The 22,073-nt window shown below is 48.5% G+C and overlaps 1 protein-coding gene across 2 annotated transcripts in view; it reads right to left on the minus strand.

Annotated features, from left to right (window-relative positions):
* TBC1D22B (TBC1 domain family member 22B) overlaps positions 1-20,470 on the minus strand; it is a 70,799-nt gene extending 50,329 nt beyond the window's left edge. Inside the window, exons 1-2 of one of the 2 annotated variants that reach the window (XM_055137966.1) lie at positions 20,272-20,470; positions 428-484 (exon numbers count right to left, since the gene is read on the minus strand). In XM_055137966.1, the coding sequence (XP_054993941.1) occupies positions 428-484; positions 20,272-20,327 (113 nt within the window). In that variant the 5' untranslated portion in view covers positions 20,328-20,470. The remainder of the gene's footprint in view (positions 1-427; positions 485-20,271) is intronic. The other variant, XM_055137967.1, reaches the window with a different exon arrangement.
* Positions 20,471-22,073: the final 1,603 nt, after the last annotated feature.

Genomic DNA, 22,073 nt, shown 5'->3' on the forward strand with positions numbered 1-22,073 from the left:
CATACAATTTCTCTAGGGATGCAAAACACTTTAGTACCCACTGCTGACTTGAGAGGAGAAGAAAAGGTGTGTATTCTGACATAGGACCCAGGGTGATGAGAATCTAGGACCCTGTAGCTCACAATCACTTAGATTTCATAGCAACGAGTCTCTGTGGGAGATACCGGCGAGCAGAGGCAATGAGCAGATGATCTCTGTTCAGAAGTCAGAAACGATCTGGTTTCTGGACAACATCTCACGACAGGGACTTTCTGACCAAAGCACAGCCCTGCCTGCGCACTGCAGCTCCACTCACTGAGGAGTGGGAAGCCAGGCTGCTCGTCTTCCGGCCCGAGTGGGCAGCGGGGCTAGAACAGGGCAGTGATTTCAGCCAGGCAGGCGTGCGATCAGGCTGAGAGCGAGACATGCACAGGGAGATCGGACTTACTTTTTAGTGAGCCGAGGGTCCAGTGGAGGATGCTGTGCTCCATACACAGGCTGGATGCTAAAAGCAAGACAAAAGGAAGAAAGCTGAGTATCACCTGCGGAATAGAAGTGCAGGGTCTCTGAGACACAGGTCGCCTCCGAGAACGCACCACATCCGAGCCACGAGGCAATAGCCTATTTGTGGAGAAGTGTCCTTGGGAATGTTCCGGAGAAGGGTCTGTGCCTCACCCGAGAAGGCTGGGGAGTCAGAGCTGTGAAGAACAGGCTTTGGATTCGGACAGCAGATTCAGACATGTTACTTTTTTGCTTGTTTGGGTTGCCCACCCACTGGTGCTCTCTGCGCTCAGGGATCACTCCTGGCAGCACCCAAGGGTAGTATCAGGGATAGATCCTGGGTCAGCTGTGTGCCAGGCAAGTGGCTGACCACTGTCCAAGCTCTCCAACCCCAGAGACCATGTTCAGATGCCAGTGCTGGCATTCAGTATCTGTGTACTGGCACTGAGTAACGTGACCTCTTTGAACCTGTTTTCCCATCTGTAAAACAAGAAACTGTAAGATGGGAACATTCACTAACCCAAAGGAACACCTGGGCTAAGGGGCAGTGAAACGGCACTAGGTGAGAGCCAAAGAATTCTCACACACAGCCATTAGTGGTGCACAATGGCACACCCACCTCAGATGTTTGGCCCTACCCAAGAAGACAGATATAAGCAAGCGTGAAGACCCAGCATTTTAATAGACTAAAAACTGTCTTCCTTCCCTTCTCTTTGCTGCTACTGCTCCAGCGAGCGGGGTCACACACCTGCTCGGCTGTGATGCTCACCGTTTAGCAGGGGGCTGGGGCGGGTGGGGGCTCTTCCCTGCAGAGCTGCTTGCGCAATCACTGGTTGTGGGGCGCTAGAGACCCCACGCTCTGTCCCACACTCCAGAGTCACCAGGGCCACCCGCGCACATGTGGGCAGCACTGGGCACCAATTCTTAGCCTCACGTTTGTGAGACAGGCACCATGTGGCCACTGAGCCACCCCCAAACCCTTTTCTTGTGTGGAAGCTATCCCTCTAACCTAAGAATAATATACAGAAATATGTGCTTTTGAAAACATATGCAAAACTTTTATTTTTAATTGCTGGGAACTGAGAGGTGAAGACCTAATGCTCTGAGACGCCCCTGCCGGTGACGGGCTGTTCGGGCCGAGTGGTGCTGACGCCACCAGGACCACCCAGTGCTGGTCAGTGGCCACCAGGCCAACCCGGGAGTGAACAGTTCCAGGGATTGAACTCGGGCTCTGCAGCTGTCTCCCGCGCCCTCATCACGGTTCCTTTCAGTCTTAGATTAGAAACAACCCAAGCCCACCAACAGCCCACCAGGAATAAACTGGAGCAGTCCATTTGCTGGACTTTAGAGCAACACAGACAGGTGGGAGGCTGTGAGTGGCAACGTGACTCATAAATACCACAGCGAGCAGAACATGCAAAGGACAAAGGGTAAATGCTGCAGAGACTGTAGAGTGATCTAGTCTCAAAGTTAATTGTTTAGGGGCAGAGTAGCATCTTAAGAAAGCTGGATGATAAGAAAGCATACATTGTAAGTAAAAAGGACTTGGTGATCTCTGAGGAGGAGGAGAAAGGGAGTGACAGGGAACAGATGTAAACGGATTTCCAGGGAGTCCACTTCTGGGGTGTCACTGATGAGTCATCACTACCATTGCACATGGTTGCTTTTGCATGATTTGCTGTGTAATATTTCACACTGCGAAGGAATGACCTGCCAGAGAGCCAGTACTGAAGGTAAAGCACCTGACCTGAGTGCAGCTGACCCTAGCTTGCTTCATGCTCCCCAGAGCACTGCCCAGGGTTACTCCTGAGCAAAGAGCCAGCAGCGACTCCTGAGCACTGCCTAATGCTGGTCTCCTCAGAGCAAAATGAAAGGACCTGAGAACAATTACATCACACCAAACTGCTGTTTAAACACAAACATGATAAATAAACATGCTTTAACATATGAGAACTCAGGGCATATGGCTTCAATAGCTCTGGAAGAAACCAATACAGAAATATTTTAAATTGACAATGAGATAAGTGGAGAAAAAAAACACACAAAACATGCCAAAAGAACTGGCAGAGGCAGGAAGAGACTGAACAGCAAGTAGGGAGCTTGCCTTGCATGTGGCCAACCGGGGTTCAGTCCCCAGAACTGCTGAAAGGGATTTCTGAGTGCAGAGCCAGGAGTAAGCCCTAAGTACATCTGGGCGTGTCCCCAAACAAAACCAAAACCAAAAGAGGACTGGCAGAGAACAAGGGAATGGTTTAGTCACACAACTGAGCCTTAAAGCTAAAGCTACATGATTACAGAAGAGAATTACAAAATAGTAAAATTGACAAATGTTAAAATGAAATGCAGGAAAAGGAAGTAATAATATGCACTGATATCCTCATCTTTGCACTCAAAATATTCATAAAGCTAATAGTTCAATTAGTAGAAGCATATGTATATTTAAGAGAAATTTTAAAAATAATTAAAAGGTGGAAAAGGGCAATAAATACAATTATTAATTTCATGAGTGCTCATAGGAAAGGTCATTAAGGGAGGGAATACGGCATTGAGTCAGATTTCAAAGTGTAACCCCAGGGCTGGGGGGTAGCTCAGGGTGCCCCAAGTCTGAACAACTGGGGCCCAATCCCAGCATCACACGCCTCACCCCATCCCCCAGCACCATGACCTGAAGACCCCTGGGAGCACCACCCGGGAGGCCTCTCCACAAAACTTCATGACAAAAAGGGGGAAAAAAATCCTTCCAAGTCAGCAGAGCACACACACTCCCGAAACAAACTTCTTTCTTGCTTCTTAATTTCACTATTCCGTTGCACCGCGTTTCCGTTTGCTGCCACCGCGGATAGTGCTTGCAGGTCTATGAGATACCAGGAGTCAAACCTGGGGCACTCAGCAGCTCGCCAGAGGTCTCACCGGGCACCTCAGATGGAGCGGGGGCCCCTCTCCGCCCACTCCAGATAAGCCCTGGTGCCCACCAACTGGGGGGAGGGGGGACATGCACTGGTGGAAGAATGGGTGTTTGAGATTGTAACCCAAACATGAAAGCTTGTAACTATCTCACTGTGATTCAATAAAAAGAAAAGAAAAGAAAATCCCAGGTAGCGGGAGCAGGGGCTGAAAACTCCGCCTCCGGGCCATATTTAAGCGAGTCATGGCCTTGATCGAGAGACTCCCGAGTGAATCTCGGGATGGATGAGCTCCCTGCAGAGATGTCTCCCGACCCCAACCATTTACAATTTTATTTATTTATTTATTTATTTTAACCATTTACAATTTTAGGGTTCCAGGAGCTCTCATGATATTCATAACAAAAAATAGAAAATAAATTATCTAGCATCTGCTGTGGCAGGCAGGCCTGAATAGTGGTGGGAGAATCCGAAATAATGGTGGTGGGAAAGTGTAATGGTGGTGGGATTAGTGTTGAAAGATTGAATGTAATAATTAATGTGACCTACCTTATGAAAATATAAGTTAAACATTAAAAACAAACAAACCTGGGACAGCTGCACCCTGTGCTTCAGCCCTCTGAGGATCAGCATGCCACCAGCTTAAAAAATTATTTCTTAGGGTCACACTCAGTGGTGTTCAGAGCTCCTGGCTCTGTACTCAAGGGTGATTCCCGGAGGTACTTAAGGGGCCATATGTAGTGCTGGGGATAGAATCAGGGTCAGATGCAATTAAAGCAAGCGCCTTAACCCCTGTACCACCTCTCCAGCCTCAGTGTGAAAGGCTTTTAAAAAAAATATTAAAAATTGAAGACCAAGGTTAGAGAAATAGGTCAGCAGATAGGGTGACTGCTAGCACACAGCCAACATCGGTTTGATCCCCAGCATCCCATATGGTCCCCGAAACTCTGCCGGGAGTAACAGCTGAGTGCAGAGCAAGGAGGAGCCCTTGAACATCACTGGATGTGACCAAAAAAAACCAAAAACAAAATTGGAGGCCAGACAAGTAAGTAATACAGCAGGTAAGGCATTTGCTTTACGCAAGGCTGGCCCCAATTTAGTCCTTGAAACATACTGACCCCCAAGGCCCCCAAGAGTGATACCTGAGCACAGAGCCAGGAGAAAGCCCAAAGTACCACCAGGTGTGGCCTCCAAACAAAAAACTGAAAAAAAAAAAAGAAAAAAAAAACGGGGTGTGTGGTTTACAATAGCCAGAATCTGGAAAAAACCCGAATGCCCCAGAACGGATGACTGGTTGAGGAAACTTTGGTACATCTATACAATGGAATACTATGCAGCTGTTAGAAAAAAGGAGGTCAGAATTTTGTAGTCAAGTGGATGGGCATGAAAAGTTTCATGCTGAGTGAAATGAGTCAGAAAGAGAGAGACAGACATAGAAAGATTGCACTCATCTATGGTATATAGAATAACAGAGTGGGAGACTAACACCCAAGAACTGTAGAAATAAGTACCAGGAGGTTGACTCCATGGCTTCGAGGCTGGCCTCACGTTCCGGGGAAAGGTCAACTCAGAGAAGCGATCACCAACTACATTGTAGTCGAAGGCCATGTGGGGGAAGGGAGTTGCGGGCTGAATGAGGGCTAGAGACTGAGCACAGCGGCCACTCAACACCTTTATTGCAAACCACAACAGCTAATTAGAGAGAGAAAACAGAAGGGAATGCCTTGCCACAGTGGCAGGGTGGGGTGGGGGGGAGATGGGATTGGGGAGGGTGGGAGGGACACTGGGTTTACGGGTGGTGGAGAATGGGCACTGGTGAAGGGATGGGTTCCAAACTTTGTATGAGGGAAGTATAAGCACAAAAGTGTATAAATCTGTAACTGTACCCTCACGGTGATTCTCTAATTAAAAATAAATAAATTTAAAAAAAAAAAAAAAAACGGTGTGTGTGTGTGTGTGTGTGTGTGTGTGTGTGTGTGTGTGTGTGTGTGTGTGTTATAACTGGACTTAAAATCAAACACATCAGTTTTTTCCAGTAAATATAAATGGGCTAAGTTTACCTATTCAAAGAAAAAGGATTCATATCAACAGAAATAGGCTAATAAATTAACCCCATGCTTTTAAGAAAGCAAGGCAGGGGCCAGAGCAACAGTTGCCCTGCATGTGGCCCACCCAGGCTGAATCCCCGCATTCCAAATGTCCCCTGAGTCCTGCATGGAGGGATTCCTGAGTGCAGAGAGGGGAGTGAGCCGAAGCCACAGCAACAGAAACCTACACAAACAGGAGGCAGCAGCCGGCCAACAGCACTGTGCACAGGGCAGTGCTTTGCACACGGCCAACTCGGGTTCAACCCCTGGAACCATATATGGTCCCCTGAGCCCCGCCAGAGTGAGCCCTGAGCACCACTGCATGGGGGCGCCCATCCTGCCAAAAAAATAAAAAGAAAGAGACAGTTTCCTAAACAGAAAACAAAGATATTCACTGAAAAAAGAACTGCATGTACAATATGTCACTATTTTGGTAAAAACTCTTTCAACTAAAACATTCACATATGTACATATGATTGGCTCTCTGTGTTACAGTGTATCTCTGCAGGACTGCCCAAGGCTGGAGACATGGTTCCGAGCAGAAGGCTGGAAGGCCAGGCGAGGGAGTCAAGACTCTCTGTGTCTTTCTGAAAGGGCACCATGTACATGACTCACCTTTCTCACAAAGAAATTAAGCAAACTTAAGGTGGGAAATACCCTTTAGCACAACTCCTGGCAGGTGGTAATACTAGCAGAGAATAAGATCTTCCCACTATTCGAATGCTACTTAGCACATGCTTTTATTTATTTATTTGCTTGTTTTTGGTTCACACCCAGCAAAGCTCAGGGCTTACTCCTGCCTCTCTCTTCAGGAATCACTCCTGGCGAGCTTGGGGAGCCATAATGAGACGTCGGGGATCAAACCTGACTGGCCACAGGCGAGGCAGGTGCCCTACCCACTGTACTACCCTCCAGTGCCTTGAGACACACTGCTTATTTTTTCCTTTTTGGGGTCACATGTCGTGGTGCTCAGGGCTTATTCCCAACTCTGTTCAAAGACCTCCTGGTGGTGTTCCGCATGCAAGGCAAGCACCCCACCGCTATACTATCGGTGCAGCCCGGGACAACTTCCTGACCAAGAAATGTTGGTTTTTTTCCTCTCTTCCATTTCTGTAATTTAAATATTTCACAGTTTGGGGGACATAGCTGGTGGTATTACTCGAGGGCTGTTTCCGGCTCTGTGCTCGGGGTCTCTATTAGGTGTTGGGGATCAACCTGGGATCTGCTGTGTGCAAGGCAGAACCTTTCTTCAAGCTCTCCAGCTCCTGGCATGTGCTTTATTTGTTTGTTTTGGGGCCTTCCCCAGTGGTGCTCAGGGACCATTCCTACTCCTGGCTCTGGGCTCAGGGACGTCTTCCGGTGGGACTCCAGGACTACATGTGGTACTTGGGATTCAAACTGGGGGCAGCGGGATGCGCCTTACCCTCTATACTCTCAAACGGTTATAATTTCTTTTCCAATATTTAGAAAGCAGGCGCTGGAGTGATGATACAGCAGGTAGGGCACCTGTCCCCCGTGTGGTAGACCTTTGCACATGGCCACGTGTGACTCCCACCCCGAGCCTGCCAGAAGAAATCCGGAACACAAAGCTAGGAGGAGGGGAGAAAGTGGGAGAGGGAGGAGGGGGAACAAGTTTACCAAGATCAAGTACTTAAATATCACAGATGTGATAGAGCCTAAAGTTGCTTTCAAATAAAATGTAGCCAATTCATGGGATGTCTACCAAAAGTTCTTGTGTACAAACTTTGTTTCTCAAATGTACTCTGTAAACATTAATTTGCTTCTCCCTGCTGAGCCTGCACTACCGCTGCTTGCTCCCCCAGGGCTGGCTGCGGGACTCCTTTGGGTCACTCCCAGCTGCAGGGCCCACAGGCGGGGTCGCAGCCTTCATCACATGCTCACAGAGCGGGCGCTTTTCATCCACGGCTGTCCCAGGCTTACAGCTACGTCAGCTGTAAGAATTTCTATTCCCTAAACTTCTCGGGAAAGTTATTAGGTAATTTATAAACAAACCATCACCATTACATGTATCCGTGAAAATTAACAAAAATATTTTGTATTAGGTCAAGTTATTGCCCAGAAGAAAAGGAGAGACAAAAAGAGATCAAAGAATAAGGGAAGTACGGCTGTAAGAAGGGTCAGACAAAACAAAATGCAAATACACCAAGGCCAGCGATTGATTCAATGCCTGCAAATATGCTAAAATGAGTCGACTAAACTCTTCAAGTCCTCAAGCCTTTTTGTAACTAAACATGGAGATCAGAGAATAAACTCTTCAGGAAGATCCTGACAGGCCGCTTTAAGTTCCCTGACTGAGTAGGGAAAGTCAGAGGCCTTTAGAATCTCTCCTAAAAGAATACCATGGCCTGCTAATAATTCATGCGGGGAGAAAAAAGGCAGCCTTGGGGCAGAGTGATAGCACAGTGGGGAGGGCACTGGCCCTGCATGCGGCCGGCCAGGGTTCAACCCGCAGCACCCCATCTGTTCCCTGAGCAGAGAGCCAGGAGCCCAGGCACCACCGAGAGTGGCCCCAAAACAAACAAAAGCAGCCCTAATTGTAAAGGAGTAAGGATCAAAGCTACCAATTACTGCCCAGAAAAGATATCTCAGAAACTAGGTAGACTTTCTATCAACCCAACTCACTGGCACAGCCAGAAAGACCAAAATAAATGAAAAATAAACTCATTATCGAGGGCATCAGAGCATAAGCTGAATTCATTACCATATTTTTTAACCCAACTGTATCTGGAACACGTGATGGAACTGAATTAATCAACTTACTAGAACTCAAAAAGAACAAGCAAGAAATTAGAAAAGGAAGAGAAGCCAAGCTGAGCACAGAGACTGGGGGAGGCAGAGGGGCCAGAGGGAACCGCGCAAGCTGAGCACTCGGTTTCCTGGCACTTCTCATCGCCACCAAACTCAGCTCTCAGCCGGTCTTGCTCTGACCTTTCCTGTGACCTTAATTACCAACCTGGGCTCTTCTCCCTCTCCATTTTCAAAAGCAATTTTCACCTTCACTTTTGCTTTTACATTTTTATTTAACAAAATATTTTTTAGAACTATATTAGAGACATTACACTAAATTTACGACTTCTTTTGACTCTAAATTGTGAATGATACTTTAAATATTAACTTCATGGCTGCCTGGCTGATCTCTCAAATACAGATTTAAAAAACATTGGCCCTGACACAAGTGTAAAAAGCATTCGACAGTTTCAAATACAAAACTATAGAGAATATAGGGAAACTACAGAGACTATAATGAACATCCAAAAACCTATCACTCCAATTTCACAAATGTTAATATTTGTCATATTTCTTTCTTCAAAAAATCAATTAATTAAGCATGGGGGGCGGGCTGGAGAGACAGTATAGGAGGTAAGGGTCAGTGGCTTCCTTGCAGCCCATGACCCTGGTTCGAGCCCCCAGAACCATGTATGATCCCCCCACACTGCCAAGGGTCACTTCTGAACACTGAACCAGAAACGGCCTCTGAGAAGCACCAGGTGTGGCCTCAAAGCAAAACAAACAACAACAAAAATTAAGCATTCGGTGACTGAATCCACAATTTCTGTGCCCAGCCCGGCCCCCTTTCTCCCCAAGAGGGAATCGCCAATAGGTCTGAAAGCCTTCCCGTCGGTTGCTATGCTTTCATGTATTTTCATTCCTCCGTGAGCAACGTCCAACCTGGAATGTTTCAAAACCTGTCAGAAGAGACGGCACCCCACACCCAGCACTCCACACCCTGCGTATCTCGCTAAACAGTGTTTTCCATCCAGCTCCACTTTTAAGCTTTTCGCATCACGAATGTAACATATGTTCCATGGAAAACCCAGAAAGTCACTAACACTAACATCCTCCCCCGGGGGAGTGATGGTGCCACACAGACACTTGGCTCCGGGCCGAAGCGACAGTCCCAGCCACCTGGCAGCACATGCCAGCAGGCACTCAACGCTCAGGTGACCAGACAGGGACTCCACAAACCCTCCGGCTCTGCTGAAGCTGCTGCTTCTCTCCCTAGCCCGAAAAGCTGGTGGATCCCACTGCCTGCAGAGAGGGAAAAGCAAGCCACACATGAGCCTACCGGAGCCTAGGACAGAGCAAACACCCCTGCACGCCCGCCACTCTCTTGCTAAAACGCACTCGGCAGGACGGATGGGCACGCTGGCTCGTGGAGCTGGCACAGTGCTTGGGAGGACCGTCAACAGGTGTTTGCTTAATGCCGACAAAGCTGCTAAGCAAACATGGGACTGGAACGAGCCAATTTCAAGTCCAGCATGTTGGTGACTGATTCGGGTTCACACACTCACTTGATGGCCGACTTCCAGCACCAGCGACCTGCGCTGCGTGAGTAATGATTCAGTATCTCCCACTCATTATCAGCAAGACACTTCCAAGCTAAGAACAGGCTGTAGCATACCTGCCCAGACAGGCTGGGGCCAGGATGCCATGTCTACCATGAGATTCAGTCATTATTACCGCACACACACAAAACTGCTTAAAATACATGGGCTCCCAAGTAATTCAAATGGACTTTAGTCAACTTCATTAAATGCTTAGGGAAAAAAAAAGGAGTTTCTTGATCTGAAAAATAAATACTTGCCTTCCCAAAAGAGGAGCCAGAGCTGGCGCCACTATGCCTGCGGCCAAGGGCTGTGGACACGTTCCCTGCCAGTGTCCACACCCCTGCGCTGGATGAGATCCACCAGGAGGTGTCCCCCCAAGCAGAGATTTCAGGAAGGGGAGACGCTAGTAAGGACCCGAGGCAAGAATATGTGCTATTATGCCAAATGATTTGGAGACAGTCACTTCCCCCAACCTGCAGTAAGCCTGGCACTGAATTCTACAATCTCTGGCTTGGGAAACTATTTCTTGATCATCTCCTTCAACCATGTGTTTTCACCACTTCCACTTGGAAGTTTATCTGATTACAAAAGTAATATATACCTAGTGGAAATAAAAACAGAAAGCAGTGCTTGGTAATGCCAAGGAGTTGCTGCTTCCAGCTGCCCCCCCACCCCATCCTATCCAGCCCACCCCATCAATCACGCCTGGTGTGAGAGAGAGCCAGCACGAAATATCCCATGGCACGACTTGGAGTTGGGACAATTAAACTTGTCACTCAACTCAGAACTAAGAGCTCTAGAGCCCACTGAGTGGAAACCTCTCATTCCCTGTATAGGGAAACGGAGCGTGGAGTATTTAAGTCCACTGCCCTGACACTTGGCCCTTTCTCCGAGTCAGTGACACCACCCTCTTACCTGACTGTCAAAGCCAGAAACTATCAATCAGATTGTGACACCTCCTTGCCATTCCTTTTCCCTCACTCCCCAAATCCAATGGTTTACTGCATCTTCCAGATATTCTGAGCTCGCTTCTTCATCCCGTCTTAGTCCACATCATCTTGCTGCCCTGTCTACGGACTGAGGGGACTAGAGCTACACTCAGTCTGCTCTTGTGTGTGACGAGGAAGCTGGAGGTGTTGAGGGGATGAAGTGTTGAGGAATGTGTGTGTGTGTGTGTGTGTGTGTGTGTGTGTGCGCGCGCGCGCGTGCATGTGTTGGGAGGGGAGGGTGTTTGTCCAGTAACTGGTGGGACAGCCTGGTGTTCAGAGACAAAGGCCGGAGGTGTGACACAACCGTAGTCCAAAACACTCAGGAGTTAACCCGTTCAATAAACCACCTGTGTGTCCCCACTCCCATCTACTGAAAACAGGCCCAACTCTTTTACCTTGCGGCGGCCAGAATGGTAGGTTCCTAAATGCAAATCTAAGAGTGGCACAACCATCTTGTGATAAATATCAAAGTCTTAACTTGGTTTATCTTTCTGAGCAGGAAGGACCTAGAAGATTGAAAAAGTTTGGAGTTGATTCCAATAACTAGTGAGGGAGGTCTGCAAAAGAGAAGCAGGAAGACCAATGAGGAGGTGACAGCAGCCCCACGGCCAGAAGGACTCAGGCCGACCCAGTTGGGCTGACTGCAGGATGCTCCCATGAGCTACCGGACTCACTGATGAGCTGGGTAGGACAGGCAGGGGAAGAGAAAAACCAGACAGTAGGATCTGGGGATGAAGAACCCAGTGACCAGTGGAATCATTGAGAGAGACAGAAGGATGTTTTTGGGAAAGTGGAAGACGTGGGAACCAGGAGTCCAGGCATGTCAAATGTGAGACGCCTTGAGCCACGTGGCACTGTCCTCGTGGCTCTGTCAATGGGAACCAAGATTGTCCCCAATAGTTCTGCCTACGTGGGAACCTGTTAGGTGCTTAACTGCTCAGGTCCCAAGTCAGACCAGCTGAATCTGAAACCAGGGCAGTGGGGCCTGGCAATCTTCGTGTGGGGCTGGGGGGGCTGGGGGGGGACCATGCAGTGCTGGGGATGGAAGCTGGCTTCCCGCATACAGGCACGTACTCCCGCGGGGTAAGGGGCAGTACGGTGGAGAGCAGACTGGGTTCAATCCCCAGCATCCCATATGGCCCCCAGAACCCCACTAAGAGTGATTCCTGAGTACAGAGTCAGGAGTAACCCCTGGGCATCACCAGGTGTGGCCCCAAAACAAAGCAAACAACAACAAAAGCACATGCTCCAGCCCTTTCAGCCCTGGAAATCTTTGCTTTAATGAGATGTTCTCACAAACATTAAAGAACCATCGCTCAGAATCATCTTCACCACTAATAAACAGCTGAGGCTCACAGCAATCTTGCACTGGTCTCTATGACTTTACCAACCGTCTGCTATGTCCCATAGGTGGTTCCTGCCTCCCCAGGACTCACTGGAGGCTCTCTAAAGCAATGTTTCTTCCTTTCTTTGGTCTTCGGGCCACACCCAAAACTGTTCTGTGCTCAGGGATGATTCCTGGCAAGCACAGGGGACCACAAAGGGTGCCAAGAATCAAACCTGGGTCAAGGGCAAAGGCCCTGTGTGCTGGACTATCTCTCCAGCCCCAGATCAATGTCTCTGAATGGCGGGGATGAGTATTCCACTAGGCCACACGCAGGGCAGGGCAGGAGGTGGCAAGGTCAGAGATTAGACACCACCACATGACAGGAGACAAGGAAGGAAACAAGGCCAAAAGGGCCACCCTGAGAGTCTGGATTAGGAAACGGTAAGAAACACTTTCCTAAGCTATTCAATTTCTCAGATCTCAGGTGGTTCCCAGTATGGGGGTTCCATCCCTCAGGGGGAGCTGGAACAATCCAGGACCCAAGAGAGTCAGGGGTAGCTGGGGGTGCTATATTTGTTGGTTTAGAGAAGGTATATTTGGGGGAGAAGGCATAAAGTGATTTTTTTTTCTAAAAAGGGGGAGTAGATCAATTAAGTTTGGAGCCCTTTGAGATCAGCCTACATACATGAGGTTCTTAAACTAGACTTCATCCAGTTCCCATAAGGGATACCAAAACTTCACTGTCACTGTCACTGTCATCCCGTTGCTCATCGATTTGTTTGAACGGGCACCAGTAACGTCTCTCATTGAGAGACTTATTGTTACTGTTTTTGGCATATCCAATACGCATGGGTAGCTTGCCAGGCTTTGCCACGAGGGCTCCATACTCTCAGTAGCTTGCCGGGCTCTCCGAGAAGGGCGGAGGAATCGAACACGGGTTGGCTGCATGAAAGGCGAAAGCCCAACCACTGTGCTATCGCTCCAGCCCACCAAAACTTAAGGTGGGAATCATTTTCAAACAAATCTCATTATGAATGATTATCAGGAAATGTTTGATTTACATTCCTGTACACCCAGGCATATGGTATAAAAGTTTTCGGGTGTCAATTCCATAAATACTCAGAGGAATACATATGTAGCAGAACGCTCCGTAAAGCTGTCTCCAGAGGCATCTTCAAAGACTAAATGCCACTGGCCAAGAAAACAGAAGCAAAAATAAACAAATGGGATCACATCAAATGAAGATGCCTCTACAACACAGAACCAAAGATGACAGCTAGCAACAGCAACAAAAAATTAACCCCATGTTGGGGCTGAGGCAATAGTACAGCAGGTAGGGCGTTTGCCTTGCATGAGGCAGACCCAGGTTCGATTCCCAGCATCCCATATGGTCCCCTGAGCACCGCCAGGGATGATTCCTGAGTGCAGAGCCAGGAGTAACCCCTGTGCATTGCTAGGTGTGACCCAAAAAGAAAAAAAAAAAATTAACCCCATCAAAAACAACGGAAAAGGAGATGAACAGACACTTCCTCAAAGGAGAAGGTACCTGAAAAAGTGCTTCTCATCACTTTTCAGGGAAACACAAATCAAAACCACAATCAAGTATCACATCCCATCAGTGAGACTGGCACACATCAAGAAGACTGGAAACAGGGCTAGCAGAATGGGCGGGAAGATCATCTTTTATTATTGGTGGGAATGTTGTCTGGCTCTGTCTCTAAGGAAAGCAACAGGAGACTTCTCACAAAGGTACTACCAAAACCTCCACGTTCCTCGCAGCTGCCCCAAGAGCATGAAAACATGAATCTAAAAAGGTATTTGCACAGCTATGTTCATTGTATGCTATTCACAATGCCGAGATCTGAAACGACTCAAGTGCCAAGAAGAGATTAGTAGAACTTTTTTAAAAACTGTGGTTATGTATACATAACAAGATCTACTCAGATAATAATAAAGATGAAATCCTGCAGTTTGCTGCTCCATGAGTGGAACTAGAGGACATCACGCTGAGCAAAGTGAGTCAAAAGTAGGACAAATACCAAATCATCTCTCTCACATGTGGAGTATAAGAAACATAGTGAGGGAATAAAAAACAGTCAATGACAATAGACGCTGAGTTGGACTACAGAACTGGGGGTGCGTGGGGCAGGGCTGAAAGTGGATCAGAGACAGTGGGGCGGGGCGGGGAGCCGGCTGACAGCTCAGTGGCAGGTGTGGTGTAAACACTAAATGTCTGAAACATCACTATTAACAGGACTGGAAATCATGGTGGCTACATTTATTAAAAAAATTTGTTTTCCTCAGAAGGTCAAAGAGATACCTCAATAGGCTGGAGAGAATGAATGCTTTGCATGCTTTAATCCAAAGCATTTTATGGTCCCCCAAGGACTCCCAGAAGAAAAACCCCTGAGCTGCTGTGAGTAGTCCTGGAGCAGCGCCAGGTATGGGCCCCAAACCAAACTAAACTTTTCTTATATGGAAAGGAGTTTACAGTGTGGCCAGAGAGATAGTTCAGTGGGTAGGGCATTTGCCTAGCATGTAGCCAACCTGGATTCGATCCTGGGCATCCCATATGGTTCCCCAAGCCCTGCCAGGAGTAATTTCAAAGTACAGAGCCAGGAGTAACCCTTGAGCATCACCAGGTGTGCTCCACCCCCGCAAAAGAAGTTGAAAGTGGACAAAGTTAAAGAATCCAAATCTAAATCAAGGGGGAGAAACATAAGAATAGAAGCTACCATAATCACAACTCTTGCTTTTGTAAAAGTTAGTATTAAAGTTAGTATTATTGCACTGAATATTAATTCCACATAACACTCTATACATTATCTCATTTATTTAAAATTTGGGTTTTGATGATTGTGATGGTAGTGGTGTTTTGGGGCTACACTGGTGGTGTTCAGAACTTACTCCTGGCTCCATGTTCAAGGATCACTCCAGGTGGTGCTCATGGACGTATATGTGGTAATGAGGATGAAACCTGGGCCAGCGACATACAAGGCAAGCATCTAATGCTTTGGTCCTTTTTATTTTGTTTTGGGGTCACAACCCAGTAGTGCTCAGGAGCTACTCCCAGCTCAGTGCTCTTGGAACATCCAGTACTGGGGATATCAAACCTGGGCTTCCTGCAGGCAAACCATGCACTCTACTACCCTCTTGGCCATTTCCTCAGCAATCCCGCCCACCCCCCCACACACACACATTATCTCATTTAATCCTCATTAACAACCTTATGTTTTTGTAGTTGGGAGAGGGTTTTGGGACACATCCTGTAGTACTTTTGGGGGTGGGGGCGGTAACTCCCAGCCATGCTGGGGGTCGAACACAGGTTGGCCACATGTAAGGCAAAAGCCTACTCTCCCTCCCCCAAAGTATCTCTCTGGTGGCCTTAAGGTTAAGACAACCTTAAATGGGGCCTACTCTGTCACCATTTTACAGGTGACATGACTGAGGCACGAAGAAGTAACTGAATTACTAGTCACATAACTAAAAAGCAGCAGAGTTGCAGCCTCGATCTCAAGGTTCCAAAGACAGAATTCTTTTGGTTTTTTTATTTGGAGATACCACTGAAATTATAACATTGTAGCAGTCTAAGGTGTACAATGTGTTGGTCTGATACGTTTACATAGTGTAATATGATTACCACCATAGCATTAGCTAACACATTATCATGTGTAATTTATCACATTTAATTACCATTTCTTTCTCGTTTTTGCATGTGGTGCGAACAATTAAGATTTAGCCTCTCAGCAACTCTAAGTTTACAATACAGTGTTGTTGACAATAATCACCATGCAGTGTGTTATTCACGTCCTGCCGGAGTTTCCAGAGAATTCTTAACCACAACGTTACTTTATACCGCCTATCTTTACACAGGAAGGCAAACAGACAAGGACATTTTAACTGAGAGTTCTTAAAAAAAGCGCTTAAATTCGTCTACTTACTCTATCATCCAGCAATTCCATTCCCACATATAATCAAAAGAATGGAAACCATATATCCACACAAAAACTTGTTCATGTATGTTTATAGCAATATTCATCATCATCGTCATCATCATTATCATCCCGTTGATCATCAAATTTCTCGAGCGGTCTCAGTAACATATCTATTCGTCCTAGCCCTGAGATTTTAGAAGCCTCTCTTTGCTCGTCCTTCCCAACGATGCTGCATTGGAGGCTCTTTTAGGGTCAGGGGAATGAGAACCAACTTGATACTGGTTTGGGCATATGAATACACCATGGGGAGTTTGCAAGGCTCTCCCATATGGGCAGGAAACTCTCGGTAGCCTGCCGGTTCTCCCAGAGGGAGAAGTAAGCTATAAGAAGTGGTTCCGGGAGCTTGCTTTTAAGTCTCTGAATGTTGGCCATTGACGGGATTACACGGCACAGGGGGCAGTCCCTGGGTGTGACTGCCTAGCTACTGGAAAATGGGAAATCTGGGCAGAAGAGGCCCAGTCCTGATCCGAGCAGGCTTCGAAGTCTCAGCCCCGGGTCCCACACACCTGGGTTCCTCTGCCGGTACCTTCATGCGTGAGGCTCGCCCAAACGTGTGGAAAGGGGCCTTGAGCATGGCTGTGGCTAAGGCTTTGGAGGTCTTCAGCCGTGGGAGTTCTATTCGCGGCGGGGAGGAAAACTGGAGTCCATCCCCTCCGAATGGCCCAAGAAAACAGCCAGATGCTCGGGCCAGAGACTCTCTGGCTTATAGTATTATTATTCACAATAATACAAAAATAGAAAAAAAAAACAGATGTCATCAACTGATGAAAGAATAAAATGATGTGTAAACACAGCATGAATTACCATTTAGCTGTAAAAAGGAACAAAGTGCCGATACAACATGAAGAAGCATTGAAAACGGTGTGCTTGGGCCAGAGAGAAAGCACAGATGGGAGGGTGCATGCCTTGCACGCGGTTGTCACAGCTCGATCCCTAGCATCCCATATGGCCCCAAAGCATGGCAAGGAGTAATTTCTCAGTACAGAACCAAGAGAAACCGCTGAGCATCACCAGGTTTGCCCCACCCCGAAAAGAAAATGGTATGCTTAATATAAAAAATTTCACAAAGTATCTCATATCACAGTTTCTAATGATATGAACTAACCAGAATACATAAACTCATAAAATCAGAAAGCTTAGTTGGAGGGAAAGTGGAGTAGGAAGTTAAATCTAATGGAAACAAGTTTTCTTTGTGGGATGATAAAAATGTTGCCAAGTTATTGAGAGGGCACTGGGGTTCTTGGGGATGGAGGTAGGTACATTGGGGATGGTGGTGTGGTGTTGGAATTATGTGCATGAGAAACCATCATTAACAGTATTATAAATCACAAAACCTGTTGAAAGAAATCACTTAAATTGCTCAAAACCATCTATACTATACTTAAAACTACTGATTTGCACCTTAAAAATAAAAATTTGCTGGGGCCGGAGCGATAGCACAGCGGGTAGGGCGTCTGCCTTGCACGAGGCCGACCTGGGTTCGATCCCCGGCATCCCATATGGTCTCCCCAGCACCGCCAGGAGTAGTTCCTGAGTGCATGAGCCAGGAGTAACCCCTGTGCATCGCCGGGTGTGACCCCAAAAGCTAAAAAAAAAAAATTAAAAAAAAATTTGCACCATAAAAAACAGGTTAAGTTTTTATGGTGTGTTAATAAAAACTACTGTTCTAAAGAATGTTTAGGGCTAAGAGATTGCTCAAAGGGTTGGGGTGCATGTGCTGTATGTGAGAGCCAGATCTGACCCTCAGCACCGAGTGGTCCCCTAAGTACCACTGGGAGAAGATTCCAGCCTAAGTATGATTCGAAACCACTAACACTCCACGCCCCCCAAAAAATAAGGATGTTTATTTGATTTTTCAATTAGATTACTTTGCTAGTAAAAAGCCTTTCAGGTTGTTGAATGGAAACAAAGAAAACGAAAGGAAGCCGCCACCACAAGAATACCTGCCTTTCAATCTGCAGAAGAGCAGAAGACCAGCTTCACACAGCCACCAGCGTTCCCTTCCCCACCCAGGAGAAAGCCTTCCTTCACTAGGACCAAAAGAGCACAAATGCAAAACTCTATTCTTGAGAAAATGCCCTAAGTTTTCCCTTAAATCAAAACACTTTCTATCTCAAAGAGCTCTCCTTTTCCCCGGTAACCAGAGGCTCCTAGGGCTTCCCTGCTACATGCACACAGCTGAACAATAATTCTCTGACAACCAATAAAACTATTATGAATTGCGGCAACATTTAATGCCTTACGATAAACAGTGACAATGAGTCCCTAGTGCAAGTGTAAACAAACAACTGAGAAACATTATTTTAAATATTTACTTACTTTAACAAGGATTAATAATAACTAGTGTTTGTTTATTTCGGTCTGGAGGCTACACCCAGGGGTGCTCGTCCAGACTCTATGCTCAGGAATGGCCCTGGCAGAGCTCAAGGAATTATGCCAGACAAACCAGGCTGGCTGCGGGCAAGGCAACTGTCTTACCCCCTTACAATCTTTCCAGCCATAATGACTAGTATTTATTGAGCAACTATAATGTACTAAATTAATATTGGCCTAGGAAATATACAAATACGGAGTTTAGGGGCTGGAGAGAAGTGCAGTGGGGAGGGCATTTGCTTGCACACAGCTAACCCGTGTTTAATCCCTGCATCCCACATGATCCCAGGGCAGCGACTCTTGAGTGCAGAACTAGGAGCAACCCTGAACATTGCAGCCCCCAAACAAAAACAAACAACCCTTAATTTCAGCCACTACAACAGTCCTAAGGAAAGTATTTTGCCTTTATTTCATACACGAGAAAACTCAGTCCAGAGAGAGACTGAGTAAATCGTTTATGCTTGATCACACAGGCCAGAGTCTAAACAGTCAAGTCTTTCTGAACTCAAATGTAGTCATCAAGTGAAAGAAAAGAGACATGTAAAGAAATTAGTATCTGCCTATCTCATAAAGGCAGTGCTTTGAAAAAAGTAAACAGTTCCTACAGTGTAACTGAGGAAATGCAGAAGACAAAAGATTGTTGTAAGACTCAGCACAAAACCCTGTCCTGGCTCTCACACACAGCTTCCTGACTTCCACGGGGAGCGACTGGTTCTGACCCTAACCCTAGGATGTCAAAATTCAGTGATCTCACCATGGAAAAACCCAGACAATCGTTGTTAAAGCTAGACTGAGGTTCACCAGACCAGAAAGGAAAAGGAATCAGTTGTCAGGAAGTGGTGCTTATCTGAAAACACAGCCATCTCCAGCGCTACTGACAGCTGCAAGTCACTTTGAAGTGATCCCGCCTAGCCTGCAGGTCCCGCTCACACGGGGTCCCAGGCTGCCCGCCACACGTCTGGCGGGCTTCAGGGACTGCTGTGGGTCAGCACTGGGCCATCTCACTCTGAGACACACACACACACTCACTCTGAGACACACACACACACACACACACACGCACGCGCACACTGAGACACATACACGCACACACGCACACAAACACACGGGGTCCCAGGCTATCTTCCATACATCTGGCAGGCTTCAGGGACTGCTGTGGGCCAGCACTGGGCCATCTCACTCTGACACACACACACACACACACACACACACACACGTGTCTGGCAGGCTTCAGGGACTGCTGTGGGTCAGCACTGGGCCATCTCACTCTGAGACACACACACACACACACACACACACACACACACACACACACACACACGTACGTTCTAACGCTACAGGGAGCAGCCTCCCGGGCTAAACTGCTCCCGCTCTAAGCGCCCTGCCCCGCGCGAACGGACACGAGCCGGCGGGCGGGGACGCCGCTGCCCACTCCCGCCGCCCACTGCCCGCGGCCCACTGCCCGCGGCCCACTCCCGCCGCCCACTGCCCGCCGCCCACTGCCCGCGGCCCACTGCCCGCCGCCCACTGCCGGCCCCCCGCGGCCGACAGCGCCGCCCGCGCGCGGGCCCCGAGCCCGAGTGGCCGCGGGCCGGCCGCCCGGCGGACTCCGCAGCCCGGCCCGCACGAGGCCGGCGGGAGGGTCGCCGAGGCCCCCGCTGCCCCGGCCGGCGGCGCCCACGTTCCCGGGAGAAGCCGGGGGCCGGGGTCTCCGGCCGGGGCGGCACCTGCGCGCGACCCCCGCCCCCGCCGCGCCGCCCGCGCGCACCTCCCCGGCAGCTTGGCGCTCCTCTTCCAGAACTGCCTGCTGCCCTCCGCGGCCATGGCGCGGCCGGGCCTGGGCGGCGGCAGGGCCGAGCGCACACGCCCGACCCCGCGATCCGAGGCCGACCCAGGCCGCTTCCCCGCCGCCGCTCACCCGCTCCCGGCTCCCGGGGGCGCCATCTTGGCTGTGGGCACCCCCCGGCCCGGGCCGCTGTCATTGGCGCGCGGCGCCGCCGGCCCGAGGCCGACCAATCGGGAGTCGGAACCCTGCGGGCCGCTGAAGCCGCGTGCTTACGTCAGAGGCCGGGCGCGCAGGTGGGCCGGGGGCGGGGCTGGGCGTGCGAGAGGCGGGGCTCAAAGTTTCTACTCCGGGGCAGGAACAGGTAAAGAAAGGGACAGTGCGTGGGAAGAGAGAGGCTTTCTCAATCTCATCTTTTGCAGAAAGAGGAAGCCTATGTATCCCTCTTCGTCATCAGAACCCTGAAACTTAGGGCCCGTGTGTGGGCTGCAGCTCATATTTAATATCTCCCAGTTCAGTGACACGATGGCGAGTACCTGCCTCCATCCCCCCGGACGGTTAGAACTCAACTTTGTGTTCAATTCCAGAAGGAAGATCAGTAAGGATCCGCTAGCCCTGGGTTGCTAACAGTTCAACACGCGAGTAACGGTCGGTTCTGGTAAATAAGATTCTCCGACCCTGTTAACCAACACTGTTTAAAGGATTTGTACTGTGGGTGAAATCCGAGTCACTTAACCCCTGTTTCAGCCAGTAACGATCACTTTCTGCCAGTGGGAACCTGCATGTGTCCCTACGTTATTTAGGCAAGTCTTATTTTATCCGTTCTATTCAGACTACTACTAATATTTCTTGCAAGAACATAATATATATTATCTATAATATATGAATCACAAAGATTAAGGATTGTGTCCCAAACATTCTTGGGGAGGCTTCCAAGGGGTGCTCACTGGACTACTCAGGCCCCTCCCTACAGTCCTCCCTCACTCAGGCCTGTGGTTCAGTACTTGGGCCCAGAATGCGTCAGTGCCAAGCCCTGCTTGTGGAGGGTGGGGCCGCCTTCTAGGGCCACGTCCTGCAATGCTCAGAGGCCGCTTGGTGCCTGAGATGCAAAACTTGGTGCTTTAATGCCCTTGGAACATTTGTAACGTGCCCCTTAATAATTATTAATCTTTTATTTATTTTTCTTTTTGGGTCACACCTGGTAATGCACAGGGGTTACTCCTGGCTCTGTGCTCAGGAATTACTCCTGGCGATGCTCAGGGGACCATATGGGATGCTGGGAATTGAACCTGGGTCGGCCTCGCGCTAGGCAAACGCCCTACCTGCTGTGCTATTGCTCCAGCCCCACTGCAGAAATTTTATCCCAATCAATGGCTTGCCTTTTTATCCTCTGAAAGTTGTCTTAATTTTGATGAAGTCTAATCATGGTTTTTTGGGGTTTTTTTGCTTTTTGGGTCACACCCAGCGATACACAGGGGTTACTCCTGGATTTGCACCCAGGAATTATTCCTGGCAGTGCTCAGGGGACCGTATGGGATGCTAGGAATTGAACCCGGGTCAGCCGCATGCAAGGCAAACGCCCTACCCGCTGTGCTATTGCTCCAGCCCCAGCCTTTTACTCCTTTTAATATCTTCTGGGGTTTTGCTCCATTTCCCTGATTGTACCCACAGCATCTGGGGCCTACGCTAGACTTACAGTTTTTAGATCAAAAAGCTCATTGACAGGTGTGATCATTCAGGGGGCAGGGCGCTTACCTTGCCCACAGCAGACCCAGGTTTAATCCATG

This window comes from Sorex araneus, chromosome 5, assembly GCF_027595985.1.
Source record: "Sorex araneus isolate mSorAra2 chromosome 5, mSorAra2.pri, whole genome shotgun sequence".
Lineage (NCBI taxonomy): Eukaryota > Metazoa > Chordata > Mammalia > Eulipotyphla > Soricidae > Sorex > Sorex araneus.